General features: G+C 43.9%; 1 protein-coding gene across 3 annotated transcripts in view; it reads left to right on the top strand.

Annotated features, from left to right (window-relative positions):
• LOC139555969 (contactin-4-like) overlaps positions 1–14,456 on the top strand; it is a 255,013-nt gene that overhangs the window by 203,720 nt on the left and 36,837 nt on the right. For all 3 annotated transcript variants that reach the window (XM_071369404.1, XM_071369411.1, XM_071369394.1), the window contains exons 10-11: positions 1,237–1,366; positions 2,934–3,084. In XM_071369404.1, coding sequence (XP_071225505.1) covers positions 1,237–1,366; positions 2,934–3,084 — 281 coding nt within the window. The remainder of the gene's footprint in view (positions 1–1,236; positions 1,367–2,933; positions 3,085–14,456) is intronic.

The raw sequence follows: 14,456 nt of genomic DNA, 5'->3' as shown, positions 1-14,456 counted from the left end.
ATTAATTTGTTTGTGACATTAATCGAAACAAGTGGATTGTTGTTTATACTGTCCTATATAAAATGAAGAAACCTGGTTGTGTTGGCAATAACATTGCCAATCATTTCCATTCAGCATAAGGCATGCAGATGGTCCCCCAAGGTCCCCGCATGGAAAACTGCTGATGTAAGAGGAATGTCATGCTTAATTAATAGCAGCCCGTAAACAGAGTGATTTCTACGCACTGACTGATATACGCCACCACCATTCTGCCGCTCTTGCCAGCAGGCACATTTACCACTGTGCATCCGACTAGCTATGAGCCACTGAGCATTATGGAAATTCACAACGCAACCTGCTCAAACACGGGCTTAGCTACTGATGTTTCAATGAGGACAGCTCCTCTTTTCATATGACAGTACCTTAATCCCGTCAGACTGCCTGGAGTCACGGCTGTGCCAAACCTAAGCTGAGCCGAGCCGACACCCCTATGGAAATGTGCTCTAATGACATTAAGGGTGAGCCTCTGGAAAACAGAGGAGATGAAGGGCAGAAGGCAGAACTCTGTAGAAATGTCACAAAGTGTACTGCCAAAATTCCTTCCCTAAAAACTGTTGTCAGTTTAATGACGTTCTGGTAATAAAGATATATATATATATATATTTGTACTTAAGTTCATGAATGTAAACATACCTTGAAGATAAAGTAGCTAAGTGTCTGGGTTTGAGTGCATTAAGCCCATCTGGGCTAATATGCCTGTCTATTTTGATGGGCTAGTCACAACAGAGGTATATCTTCTTCACCACGGGGGCAGGAATCTACTATTCAACATTGACCCAGTACAGTGTGTGATCTGCGATGTACATAACAGTGTACAGTACTTAGTATGTATAGGGAATACCTATCAGGAAACCAATTTTCACAATACTGTATAGCTCTGATGTTAAGATATTCCTATTCCTCACATCCAGTCCTTGTGCTGAAGGGGAAACTGGCCCAGTGGTGAAGCCAGTGATATACATTGGGAATGGTTTTATATCACTCTCATAAACATGCAGATTGATTAGGGTCATTTTCTGGTAGCCTGCCTCCTTCCACCCTGCCCTTTCCCTCCATTAGTGATGAAAACCTAGATTCATTGCCACGTCCGTCACTGCCACACTATAATTCACTGGCACATTGGCTGCATGCTTTTATGCAAATTAGCAATCAGAATAAGGTATATCAAAGGGCATGTCTCTGTCTCTCTGTTCATAGGAGCGCATACAAGTTGCCAATGGAGCGTTGTCAATCAGCCGGCTGACGCTGTCCGACATTGGAATGTATCAATGTGTGGCTGGAAACAAACATGGGGAGGTATACTCCAATGCAGAGCTCCGAGTCATTGGTAAGGAAATACAAGGCTGGATGTGTGTTGGTGTGCCTGCCTGCCTGACTAAATGTATTGTATGTACACTCTTAGAAAAAAGGGATTCAAAGGGGTTCTTCGGCTGTCTCCATAGGAGAACCCTTTTTGGTTCCAGGTTGAACCCTTTTTGGTTCTAGAAAGGGTTCTACCTGGCAACCAAAAAGGCATCTTCAAAGGGTTCTTCTGTGGGGACATATGAAGGTAGCACCTTTTTTTCCTAAGAGTGTAGTACAGTATGCACGTTTGTTTGTCGTGTGCATGTTTTAGTGTTATTGCGACATTTGTTTTCCGTTCCCTACCACTGTAGTGTGACCTGCAGCATCTCTGTGATTTCCCCCTAATTAAAAACCATAAATTACAGGATGAATGCACTGGAGTGCTATTGATGTATGGCCATGCCACTGTGCTCCCCAGTCCCACCCATCTGCCCTGTCAGTCCTGTCAGGGCTGGCCTCCAGCTCTCACTCCCCAACCCATCTCCTATCACGCCTGAACATTGTTTTGTCATTGATTGGAATTAGATCCAACACAGCCAACGAGCCCAGGTTAAATTGAACTTGGAGGAGGTAAAAAATATAATGGACAGACCCTGGCAGAAATGCACTAATTGAAGTGCTTTATAAAAGCACAGGGAGGGATGATCCAGGAGTGAAAAGGAAATGATCATGATAGAACTAAATCGAGCTGAAAAACTGAAGGACATGACATTATTTCTTTGTTTTTCTTTGCAGAGAAAATTATTCCCTATTAATTAACAAGTGCAGTGTAGCACTCTCCTACCTTCCCTGACATTTCTGTTCAACATCACACACACAGTACATGCACACAAGTACACAGCAGCCATGTGAGGATGTGTTTAAAATATCCATGATTTATCTATGCTTAGCTACTGTTATTAAACCATTTAGGGGTTATACAGATAACATTCAATTTCATTATTATTTTAGTTTTGTGCCTTTTCAGTATCTGCCTTTGACTCTCGGTCTATTCCATACATGCTGGAGTGGAGAGGTTATTTATCTCCTTCAGCCTTTTCTACCCTGGCTGAGACCTCCTCTAGCTATGGCCAATGGGAGAATCTCACTTGCATTTGCTTGGCTCCTCATGTCCTCTCTCCTCACCTCACCTGTACGTGGTTATACTGTATATGAAGTACAGGAATGTTGAGGTGTACATGGTTGAAACCTGTTGGCTGATAAAGCCAGAGGTCCCTCCCTTCTGACCTCCTCCAATGGGTTTTAAGAAGTTGACAAGGAGAGAGGACATGAGGAGTCAAGGAAATGCAATTGAATTACTCCCAATGACTATCTCTAGGCCTTGCCAATCGGGAGTCTCATTTTCCCTTGCTGTATATATATATATTTGGGGGGACAACGTGACATCACCAGGAACAACTCTGGGCCCACTATACTAAGGCCCTGAGGTTTTCCTAGTTCAGTTCATGTGATTAACTCATGGCTTTACGCTCATGTAATGCATGTTGAAAGTTAGATATAGGAAAGTAAAAGGGCAGCGAAGGGTTTTTAACATGAATGTCTTGTTTCAGCTGTTGCCCCAGATTTCTCCCAGAACCAGCTGAGGAGCCCCACCATGGTGAAGGAGGGAGGAGACGTGCTGATCGAGTGCCGGCCCAAGATGTCCCCCTGGGGCGTGATCTCCTGGAGGAAGGGCAGCGAGGCTCTTCGAGAGAGCCACAGGTAATGTAACAATCTCTCTCTTACTTGTCTGATCGCTCTCTCTGTGGAGGGGTTGATTTTCCTAAGCACTGGGGGTGTTGTAGGATTTGTTCAGGTATGGTACCCTGGAGGAACGGTTGTTGTAGGATTTGTTCAGGTATGGTACCCTGGAGGAACGGTTGTTGTAGGATTTGTTCAGGTATGGTACCCTGGAGGAACGGTTGTTGTAGGATTTGTTCAGGTATGGTACCCTGGAGGAACGGTTGTTGTAGGATTTGTTCAGGTATGGTACCCTGGAGGAACGGTTGTTGTAGGATTTGTTCAGGTATGGTACCCTGGAGGAACGGTTGTTGTAGGATTTGTTCAGGTATGGTACCCTGGAGGAACGGTTGTTGTAGTATTGATAAAGAGCTAATGCCAGACACCCCTGGCTATGATTATTGTATGTTTACCATGTCAGGCTTTGTAACTTGATATTCTTTCTCTGGTCATATTGATTCTATTCCTCACTGTTACAGAATCTCTCTTTGACTGTTAACATTTATCTCCAGCTTTGGGTTGAAAGTGCATCTGGAGAAATATATGAAGTTTCATATCTGTCTGTTTACCTACAGTACCTGCATCTGATGTAGATTCCTGTAGGCCTATATTCAGTAAAGGTTCCCACTCATTCCAGTCATCTCCCAGACACAACTCCTGGTTTAATCACACTTTAGATATCTGCACAAACAAACCAGTGTGAGGACTGAAAGTAAAATTGGTTTGGCCAGTACTTGGAGTCGCCCGACATGCCACTCGCTGTGCAGAGTCGGGGTGCTAATCAAGCACTTTTCACCCTCTGTGGGAGGGTGTGGGCGACCATACCAGCCACTGTCTGCTGACATATATCCACGCTTTTCTGGGCAAAAGTGTTAAGCCAGCCTCCTGCTAACAGTGACAGGAGAGCTGTGGGGGTGAGGGGTGTGGCTGGGTGGCGTCAGGGGTCAGTCAGACAGTCTTGATCCAGACAGGAGTCACCCATTCGGTGACACAGCTGCTGCACCACTTTGGTGGCACGACTCTGACAGCAGGACTGTGTGCACAGTGTCTGGTACGACTCGCCATGGTTTACATATACACAAGGAGGTGTTGTTGCTTGTCAAACAAAGTATCCTGCATTTGCATAGTGGTTACCCTGCTGGTGCCCTTCAGCAACACTGTATACCTACGTACATGATGCTGTCTCCCAAGCGGATCAAGGCTGGAATGCTGAAACGCATCAAGTTTTATTAATAAAATATGTATTTTTCTATTCTACTGTTTTGTCATCCCCTCTTGAACTGACAGTTTGAATCCTGGTTGAACTGGGAGACAGCGATAGACTATGCTTTTCCTTTCCCATGGTTTCTAACACAGATATCCACAGAGCTACAGTAACTGATCATTTTGATTTAATGTCCTGCTTGTAGCGTATGGATATGTTTGGAACGGAGAGTTTTGTTGATTGATTTGGAATTTTGCACCGCTGTGACACTGGTATATGTTTCCATGGGATGATTAATTCAATAGCAGTGGCTCTATTAGGCTTGAATGGATGGATGTTGCCATGTTCCCCTGTTCTTCCCTGCTGGTTTGTCGGTCCTTGTTTGTTTCCCTTCTTTGTGTAACTATGAGCTTGTTACAAGTAGATAGATAGTTGAGATATACTGTTTGTTTGCTGTAGCGCTGACGCCTACCTGAACTCACATACTGTATCGTATTTTAATGTTCTGATAGGGACTTGCTGGAAACAAAGGCAAACGTGGATTATTAAACCTGGACCAGTGCCCTTAATGTCATAAACACAATCTATCAAAATAATGTGCTATTCATAGAGGAAATTATATTACAATATCTCTAGATCTGTATTCTAGTGGAGTCCTGGGCCTTTTTGAACTTGAAAAGTAAATTGTCATGCTTTTACTTTGTAAATGGTATTCAGCGCAGACCACCTGGTGTGCTTTTGACACAGAGGTAATTAAAAAGAAAAATGTGCAGGTCACAAGTTTGCTCGCGTCTGTCCCAGGTTGTATTGTGCAGGATAAAATCTTGTCAGGATGCATTGTCAATAGGTGGAACCCTCCCATGTTACTTTTCACGGTACGGAAAATACAGTATGTGTGAGGCATAGAATATGTTGACCCAGCAAACTGGGAACATTCCCAGAACATTAGCTAAGATTCCCATTAAATTCTAATTAGGGTTTGAAAAAAATGTCTAATAAAATATCTTTGGAATGTTCTCTTCACATTCAGTCAAATGTTCCCAGCAAACTAAAATTATTGGTTCTGTGAAAGTTCCCAAAACATTTGTTAGGTTGTGGCAAATGTTCTCATAACACAAAACATGTCCAGTGGTGCCTACAGTATGAACAGAGACAATGTTTTTATAAAACATTCACCTTATGTTGCAAGAATGTTCTCAGAACACATTTTGTATTTTTAAAGGTTCCCAAAAGGCCTGGTGGGAACAAAAGATGAACTGTTCTGTTGTGCAGATGATTATACAAGGATTATTTTGGGGTGCAAAAAACATATCTGATGTTACAAGAACGTTCCCAGAACACATTTATGCTCTTTAAATGTTCATAAAACATTTCTTTAGGTTGTGTGAACATTGTGGGGATAAGACAAGAGAAAGGTTCCCAAAACACAAAATTGTTCCAGTTGTGCTGACATTTAGACAATGTTTGTATCAGGGTGCACAAAATGTTCTTTTGATGTTGCAAGAATGTTGACAGCCCAGGAAGGGCCAGAAGTATACAGAATGGTGTCGTCTGCGTAGAGGTGGATCAGGGATTCGCCCGCAGCAAGAGCAACATCATTGATATATACAGAGAAAAGAGTCGGCCCGAGAATTGAACCCTGTGGTACCCCCATAGAGACTGCCAGAGGACCGGACAACATGCCCTCCGATTTGACACACTGAACTCTGTCTGCAAAGTAGTTGGTGAACCAGGCAAGGCAGTCATTAGAAAAACCGAGGCTACTGAGTCTGCCGATAAGAATATGGTGATTGACAGAGTCGAAAGCCTTGGCCAGGTCGATGAAGACGGCTGCACAGTACTGTCTTTTATCGATGCCGGTTATGATATCGTTTAGTACCTTGAGCGTGGCTGAGGTGCACCCGTGACCGGCTCGGAAACCGGATTGCACAGCGGAGAAGGTACGGTGGGATTCAAGATGGTCAGTGATCTGTTTGTTGACTTGGCTTTCGAAGACCTTAGATAGGCAGGGCAGGATGGATATAGGTCTGTAACAGTTTGGGTCCAGGGTGTCTCCCCCTTTGAAGAGGGGGATGACCGCGGCAGCTTTCCAATCCTTGGGGATCTCAGATGATACGAAGGAAAGGTTGAACAGGCTGGTAATAGGGGGTGCGACAATGGCGGCGGACAGTTTCAGAAATAGGGGGTCCAGATTGTCAAGCCCAGCTGATTTGTATGGGTCCAGGTTTTGCAGCTCTTTCAGAACATCTGCTATCTGGGTTTGGGTAAAGGAGAAGCTGGGGAGGCTTGGGCGAGTAGCAGCGGGGGGGGGGGCGGAGCTGTTGGCCAAGGTTGGAGTCGCCAGGAGGAAGGCATGGCCAGCCGTTGAGAAATGCTTGTTGAAGTTTTCAATTATCACGGATTTATCGGTGGTGACCGTGTTACCTAGCCTCAGTGCAGTGGGCAGCTGGGAGGAGGTGCTCTTGTTCTCCATGGACTTTACAGTATCCCAGAACTTTTTGGAGTTAGAGCTACAGGATGCAAATTTCTGCTTGAAAAAGCTAGCCTTTGCTTTCCTGACTGACTGCGTGTATTGGTTCCTGACTTCCCTGAACAGTTGCATATCGCGGGGGCTCTTCGATGCTATTGCAGTTCGCCACAGGATGTTTTTGTGCTGGTCGAGGGCAGTCAGGTCTGGAGTGAACCAAGGGCTATATCTGTTCTTATTCCTGCATTTTTTGAACGGAGCATGCTTGTCTAATATGGTGAGGAAGTAACTTTTAAAGAATGACCAGGCATCCTCAACTGATGGGATGAGGTCAATAGCCTTCCAGGGTACCCGGGCCAGGTCGATTAGAAAGGCCTGCTCGCAGAAGTGTTTTAGGGAGCGTTTGACAGTGATGAGGGGTGGTCCGCGGACCCGTAGCGGATACAGGCAATGAGGCAGTGATCGCTGAGATCTTGATTGAAGACAGCAGAGGTGTATTTGGAGGGCAAGTTGGTCAGGATAATGTCTATTAGGGTGCCCATGTTTACGGATTTAGGGTTGTACCTGGTGGGTTCCTTGATGATTTGTGTGAGATTGAGGGCATCTAGCTTAGATTGTAGGACTGCCGGGGTGTTAAGCATATCCCAGTTTAGGTCACCTAACAGAACAAACTCTGAAGCTAGATGGGGAGCGATCAATTCACAGATGGTGTCCAGGGCACAGCTGGGAGCTGAGGGGGGTCGGTAGCAGGCGGCAACAGTGAGAGACTTATTTCTGGAGAGATTAATTTTTAAAATTAGAAGTTCGAACTGTTTGGGCATAGACCTGGAAAGTATGACAGAACTTTGCAGGCTATCTCTGCAGTAGATTGCAACTCCTCCCCCTTTGGCAGTTCTATCTTGACGGAAAGTGTTATAGTTGGGTATGGAAATCTCAGAATTTTTGTTGGCCTTCCTAAGCCAGGATTCAGACACGGCAAGGACATCAGGGTTGGCAGAGTGTGCTAAAGCGGTGAGTAAGACAAACTTAGGGAGGAGGCTTCTGATGTTGACATGCATGAGGCCAAGGCATTTTCGATCACAGAAGTCAACAAATGAGGGTGCCTGGGGACATGCAGGGCCTGGGTTTACCTCCACATCACCCGAGGAACAGAGGAGTAGTAGGATGAGGGTGCGGCTAAAGGCTATCAAAACTGGTCGCCTAGAGCGTTGGGGACAAGGAATAAAAGGAGCAGATTTATGGCCGTGGTAGAATAGATTCTGGGCATAATGTGCAGACAGGGGTATGGTGGGGCACGGGTACAGCGGAGGCAAGCCCAGGCACTGGGTGATGATAAGAGAGGTTGTATCTCTGGACATGCTGGTCTCAATGGGTGAGGTCACCGCATGTGTGGGAGGTGGGACAAAGGAGGTATCAGAGGTACGGAGAGTGGAACTACGGGGTCCATTGCAAACCAAAACAATGATAACTAGCCTGAACAACAGTATACAAGGCATATTGATATTTGAGAGAGACATACAGTAAAGCATAAAGTGATTGCAGGTCTTGATTGGGAGAGCTAGCTAAAACAATAGGTGAGATAACAGCAGCTAGTCAGCTAACACAGCAACAGCAGGTAAAGATGGCGACGACTAGGCAGAGAGGGTCGGATTAACTACACACAGAGCCTGAGTTAAAACACAGAGCCGACAGATAAAACACAAATAAACAGAATGGAGTACCGTGAATTAATGGACACTCCGGCAGGCATCAGCTATGTAGCCAAGTGATCATAGTGTCCAGGGGGCAGCCGTAGATGGAGCAGGGAAGCCGCCACTAAGCTAGCATGCAGCGTTTAAAGTTAGTAGCCCGGGGGGTGGTCTGCTCAGACGGATGGGGTCTGCTCAGACGGAGGCCGGTTGAGGGCACAGCGGATGGGGTATTCGTCTGCAGACCAGACGTGGTCGTGTCGACAGAGAATCCAAGCCGGATGGCGATGGCGAAAGAGAGGTTGTGATTGTAGAATTTTGTTTGCTAACTGGTGCTAGCTTCGTGGCAGTGGTGCTAGCTGCAAGCTAGCTGTGAGGATCAGAAGTAGTGGCTCAGGGATTACGGCAGGAATCCGGCGTTGTTGTGGAGAGACAGTCCGATGCTGGTAAATTGGTGAGTAATATCCAGGCTAATAACAGGGCTGGTGTCTGTGCAGAAGGTAAAAGCTGCTAGCAGTGGCAAAAAATGACTAAATAGCTTGTAGCTGATTAGCTGGTTAGCTACTGGGGGTTCTTGAATGTGTTCCAAAGTTAAAAAAATAATAGCGATTCCGTATCACATTGGGTGAGGTAGGTTACCGGAAGGTATAATCGAATTAAAAATCGAAAAGAGAGAGAATTTTTTTTTAAATATATACAAGAAATACGAAAAATACAAACGTACACGAGAGGACTAAACAAACATGTCTACACTGCTACGCCATCTTAACTAACTCATCAACATGCTTTTTAAAGTATATATTTTTTTCATCAATCCAGATGCCCAGATAATTATAGGCAGGGACACCAATCAATGAGGGCCCCATCCAAAGTACGTAGGCATAAATCATCAGATACATTTTTAAGTGATTTGGAAAATAACATACTTGGTTTTACCTGCATTAAGTACTAATTTCAGTTCAACAAAGGCTTTCTGCAGGGCATTAAAGTCAGACTGAAGCACTGACAGAGCCTGGTCAGCTGTGGGGGAAATAGCATACACCAAAGTGTCATCTTTTTTTTTACAGATAAACCGATATTGTTCATGTAAATAGTGAAAAGAACCAGACCAAGAATCGATCCCTGTGGGACACCCTTTGTTATGTCCAGAAAACATGATTTAACATCATCAGTAAATACACACTGTGTTCGGTCTTTAAATAATTTTCAAACTAGCTACATGCAGCCTGGTCCATGCCAATTGATGAAAAATAAACATAAGTAATGAGTGATCCACAGTGTCGAAGGCTTTAGACAGGTCAATAAAATGGGCCACACAGTGTTTCTTCTTATCCAAACAATTAAGACCATCATTTAAAACCAAAGAAGTAGTGGAGATGGTGCTATGACGTGTTCTGAAACTTGACTGGTGTACATTTAGAATAATTTCCGTTATTAAATGTATATAATCGGCTACAGAGTCCGTTTCTTATCATAACAAGATCTGAGATTATGTTTTACTCTAAGGCATTTAAAGGGAGCGTGTTTATTTGCCCCCCCCAAAAAAATATCTTTATATGGTTGTGTTTGTATGATTTAAATGCTGTTTAAATGTCCTATGAATTAAATTAAATGTTTGTCTATATCACTTTTTTAGTGGGCCTACAATACAATCCTCAAATGTGAATTACCATTAAATATGGAGAGAAACATAGTGGGGGATGTATTCCAATCTGCATTATGCTTTAAGGAACTAGAAATGTGCATGCTGAGAATGTTGTGGTACTATTATGTAAACTTAAATACACCATTTTCTAAATGTTCTTGAAATGTTCTGTGGACCTCCAGTCAAGGTAAAATGTATATTGTGTGAACATCAATGGAATAGTATGTTAAACTGCTATGAAAATGGACCTGGAAATTGTGCTACATTGTGGGAATGTTATGCACAACCTCTTAAGTACAATATGTGAATATCACAAGAATGTTCTTGCAACATCCCAGACAACTCTCAAAACTTAAATGTTCTGGGAACCTTTAAAGAACTTAGACCAGGTGTTCTGTAAACATTCTTACAACATTAAGGGAATGTCCTGTTCAACCTAACTTAAACGTTGTATGAATATCATCACAACTGAGCATATTTTGTGCTTTGGGAACACATCTCTTATAAAGTACCCACACTGTTCCCACAACCTAATTATATGTTCTGGGATTCTTTAAAGAACTCAAAGACTGTTCTGTCAACATTCTTGCACCATCAAAGCAATGTTTTGTGCACCCTGATTCAAACATTATCTGCATGTCAGCATAACTGGACAGTTTTTGTGTTTTTGTAAATGAGCTCTTGTCATATCCCCGCACTGTTCCCACAACCTAAAGAAATGTTGTATGAACTTTTAAAGAACATAATAAAAAAACATTTTCTTGTAAGTGAAGGTGAATGTTCACTAAATTAAATTGTTTAATCATCTGCACAACTGAACAGTTTATCTTTTGTGATGTCCCCACAATGTTCTCAACAGACTGTTCCCAAAAACCAATAAAGCATTATGGGAACCTTTAAAGATCAGACATATGTTCTGGGAACGCTATTGCAACATCAGGCAAATATTTTATACAATACAACATTGTATTTTCATCAGCACAACTGCACAGTTTTTATGTTATGAGAACTTTATACATTACACACTCACTTCACTCTCGCTCCAATTTCAATTTAAGATTTAAGGGCTTTATTGGCATGGGAAACATATGTTTGAAATAGATAATTAACAAAAGTGAAATAAGCAATAGAAAAATGAACAGCAATAGAAATCTTTCGCTCTCTCTCTCTCTCTCAAAAATGCACGACATATTGTAAAGTGAAACTAGTTCACCATGTAATCAAGTGGACCACCACTGCCTTGCTTTGTCTACCATTTGCACAATTACTGCACTTGAGAATAATTAATAATCATATTGTTTTATCTAAATAAGGTGTGAGCAGAATGTGGTGGTACACTTGCTCAGGAGCATGCATAATCAAGGGGGGGGGGGGGTTGTAAACCCCTTGTTGTTCAAAATTAATTGGCTTAATTGTGTTAGTGCTCCACTGTGGCTATAGAGGGAGGGGAGCCAGTGTCACCAGCTGGGTAATCCATCTTCTTAGCAGCAACCCTTTTTTCTGCAGGAGACCAGCAGAGGTGGGTGTTGGGGGGAGTCTTATCTCTCCCAGACAACCCTGCAGGGACCCGGTTTAGATGACATCAGCTGGAACAAAGCAGCTGAGAATGCAGAGAAGGGTCTTGCCGATGAGTGTATAAGTGGGCCATGTCAGGCAATGGACCGCTGCATAAAAACATCCCACTTCAATATGTCACCACTGGTTTGGAAGAGAGAGAAAAAACATTTTTGGCCCCTCACACCAGACCCACACAATCAACTGTCTCTGAATGAGTGGCCACCGTCTGCCTGCCTGCACGCCCGCCCGCTGGACGTGCTGACATTCTGTTTTCCCCTTGTCTCTTCTCTCTGAATTAAAGGCAGTCTTTCAAAGGCCTGTTTGGAGTTATCTTACGCGACAGGCACACTCGTACAAATACACGATATACTGTATACAAAAAGTATGTGGACACCCCTTCAAATTAATGGATTCGGGCTATTTCATTGGAGGCCAACCTTTCCAACATGTCAGTATGTCAAATTTCTGCCCTGCTAGAGCTGCCCCAGTCAACTGTAAGTGTTGTTATTGTGAAGTGGAAACATCTAGGAGCAACAACGGCTCAGCCGCAAAGTGGTAGGCCACACAAGCTCACAGAATGGGGCCGCTGAAGCGTGTAGTGCGTCCTGCAAATCAAATCAAACTTTATTTGTCACATGCGCCGAATACAACAGGTATTACCGTGAAATGCGTACTTACAAGCCTTTAACCACCAATGTAGTTCAAGAAAGAGTTAAGAAAATAATAAAAAGTAACACAATAAAATAACAATACCGATGCTATATACAGGGGGTACCGGTACCGACAGGTTAGTCGAGGTAATTTGTTCATGTAGGTAGGGGTAAAGTGACTATGCATAGATAATAAACAGCGAGTAGCAGCAGTGTAAAAACAAAAAGGGGGGGATTGAGAACGTAAATTGTCCGGTTGGCCATTTGATTAATTGTTCAACAGTCTTATGGCTTAGGGGTAGAAGCTGTTAAGGAGCCTTTTTTGTCATAGACTTGGCGCTTTGGTACCGCTTGCCGTGCGCAAGCAGAAGGAACAGTCTATGACTTGGGTGACTGGAGTCTGACAATTTTTGGGGCCTTCCTCTGACACCGCAAACCAGTGTTGTGTCGTCAGCAAATTTAATGATGGTGTTGGAGTCGTGTTTGGCCACGCAGTCGTGGGTGAACAGGGAGTACAGGAGGGGACTGAGCACGCACCCCTGAGGGGCCCCAGTGTTGATGATCAGCGTGGCAGACATGTTGTTGCCTACCCTTTCCACGTGGGGGTGGCCTGTCGGGAAGTCCAGGATCCAGTTGCAGAGGGAGGTGTTTAGTCCCAGGGTCCTTAGCTTAGTGATGAGCTTTGTGGGCATTATGGTGTTGAATGCTGAGCTGTAGTCAATGAACAGCATTCTCACATAGGTGTTCCTTTTGTCCAGGTGGGAAAGAGCAGTGTGATTGAGATTGCGTCACTTGTGGATCTGTTTGGGCGGTATGAGAATTGGAGTGGGTATCTGGTATGATGCTGCTGATGTGAGCCATGACCAGCCTTTGAAAGCACTTCCAACTGGCAAGTTGAGCATTATCATACAGTTGTTCGGGACAGCTGGTGCTCTCCTGCATGCTTCAGTGTTGCTTGACTTGAAGCGAGCATAAAAGGCATTTAGCTCGCCTGGTAGGCTCGCTCACTACAACCCACTACAAAGTTCCAAACTGCCTCTGGAAGCAACGTCAGCACAATAACTGTTCATCGGAAGCTTCATGAAATGGGTTTCCATGGCCGAGCAGCTGCACATAAGCCTAAGAACACCATGCTCAATGCCAAGCGTCGGCTGGAGTGGTGTAAAGCTTGCCGCCATTGGACTCTGTAGCAGTGGAAATGCGTTCTCTGGAGTGATGAATCACGCTTCAGCTAATCTGGGTTTGGCGGAGGCCAGGAGAACGCTACCTGCCCCGATGCATAGTGCCAACTGTAAGGAGGAATAATGGTCTGGGGATGTTTTTCATGGTTTAGGCTCCTTAGTTCCAGTAAAGAGAAATCTTGAAGCTACAGCATACAATGAAATTCTAGACAATTCCAACTTTGTGGCAACAGTTTGTTGACTGATATGTGAGTGGACACTTCAGATGTTTTGGTGGTACAGATATACTGCAGCATGCTTTGGTGTGCTCCGATGCTGCAACACATTGGCTTTGAACCACAGGTTTTATTTTGCCATGGTGAGATCTGTTCTGTGACTCTGTATTAGTTTTGATGTTGTGTACGGAAGGAGATTAGTGCCAGTTAAGAATAACACAGGTTTATCAAATTAAGGATTAATGATACAGTAAATTAAGTTAACTTTCAAGGTCTTCTCTGCATGACATCTTCTTTTATAAATTAGCCTCACTTTAAATCTATTCTTATAACATTGACCTTTATTATACTGTATATAGCCCTTGGGCTTTTAAATAAAAGGCCAGATGTAATTATTCTACCTACTGACTGTATAGAACAAAGTCATATTGAACGCTTTGTTCACTTTAAAGAAGTGCGTTGTGATTAGTCTGTCTGAGGACTTGGTCTGAGTTTGTTGTTTCCTCCCACTCTTTCTTGGTCACGTAATTGATGGCTGTCAGGCTTTGATGCCTGGCTGGGGGTGTTTAACATACAATGGGCTCTACTTGCAAATATACTCCCTACATCCCTGTAGAGTGGATAATGGGTTGAGTGGTGGAAGTAAGGCACAGCAGGATTTTCTGCATCAGGGTGTTGACTCCGTCGTATTGAGGGAGACAAGGACGGGAGTGAGATGCCCTCAGATGTAGCCATGCTTATGACCTA

This window comes from Salvelinus alpinus, chromosome 2 (genome assembly GCF_045679555.1).
Source record: "Salvelinus alpinus chromosome 2, SLU_Salpinus.1, whole genome shotgun sequence".
In the NCBI taxonomy this organism is placed as follows: Eukaryota; Metazoa; Chordata; class Actinopteri; order Salmoniformes; family Salmonidae; genus Salvelinus; species Salvelinus alpinus.
This window is presented reverse-complemented; position numbering and strand designations above follow the sequence as displayed.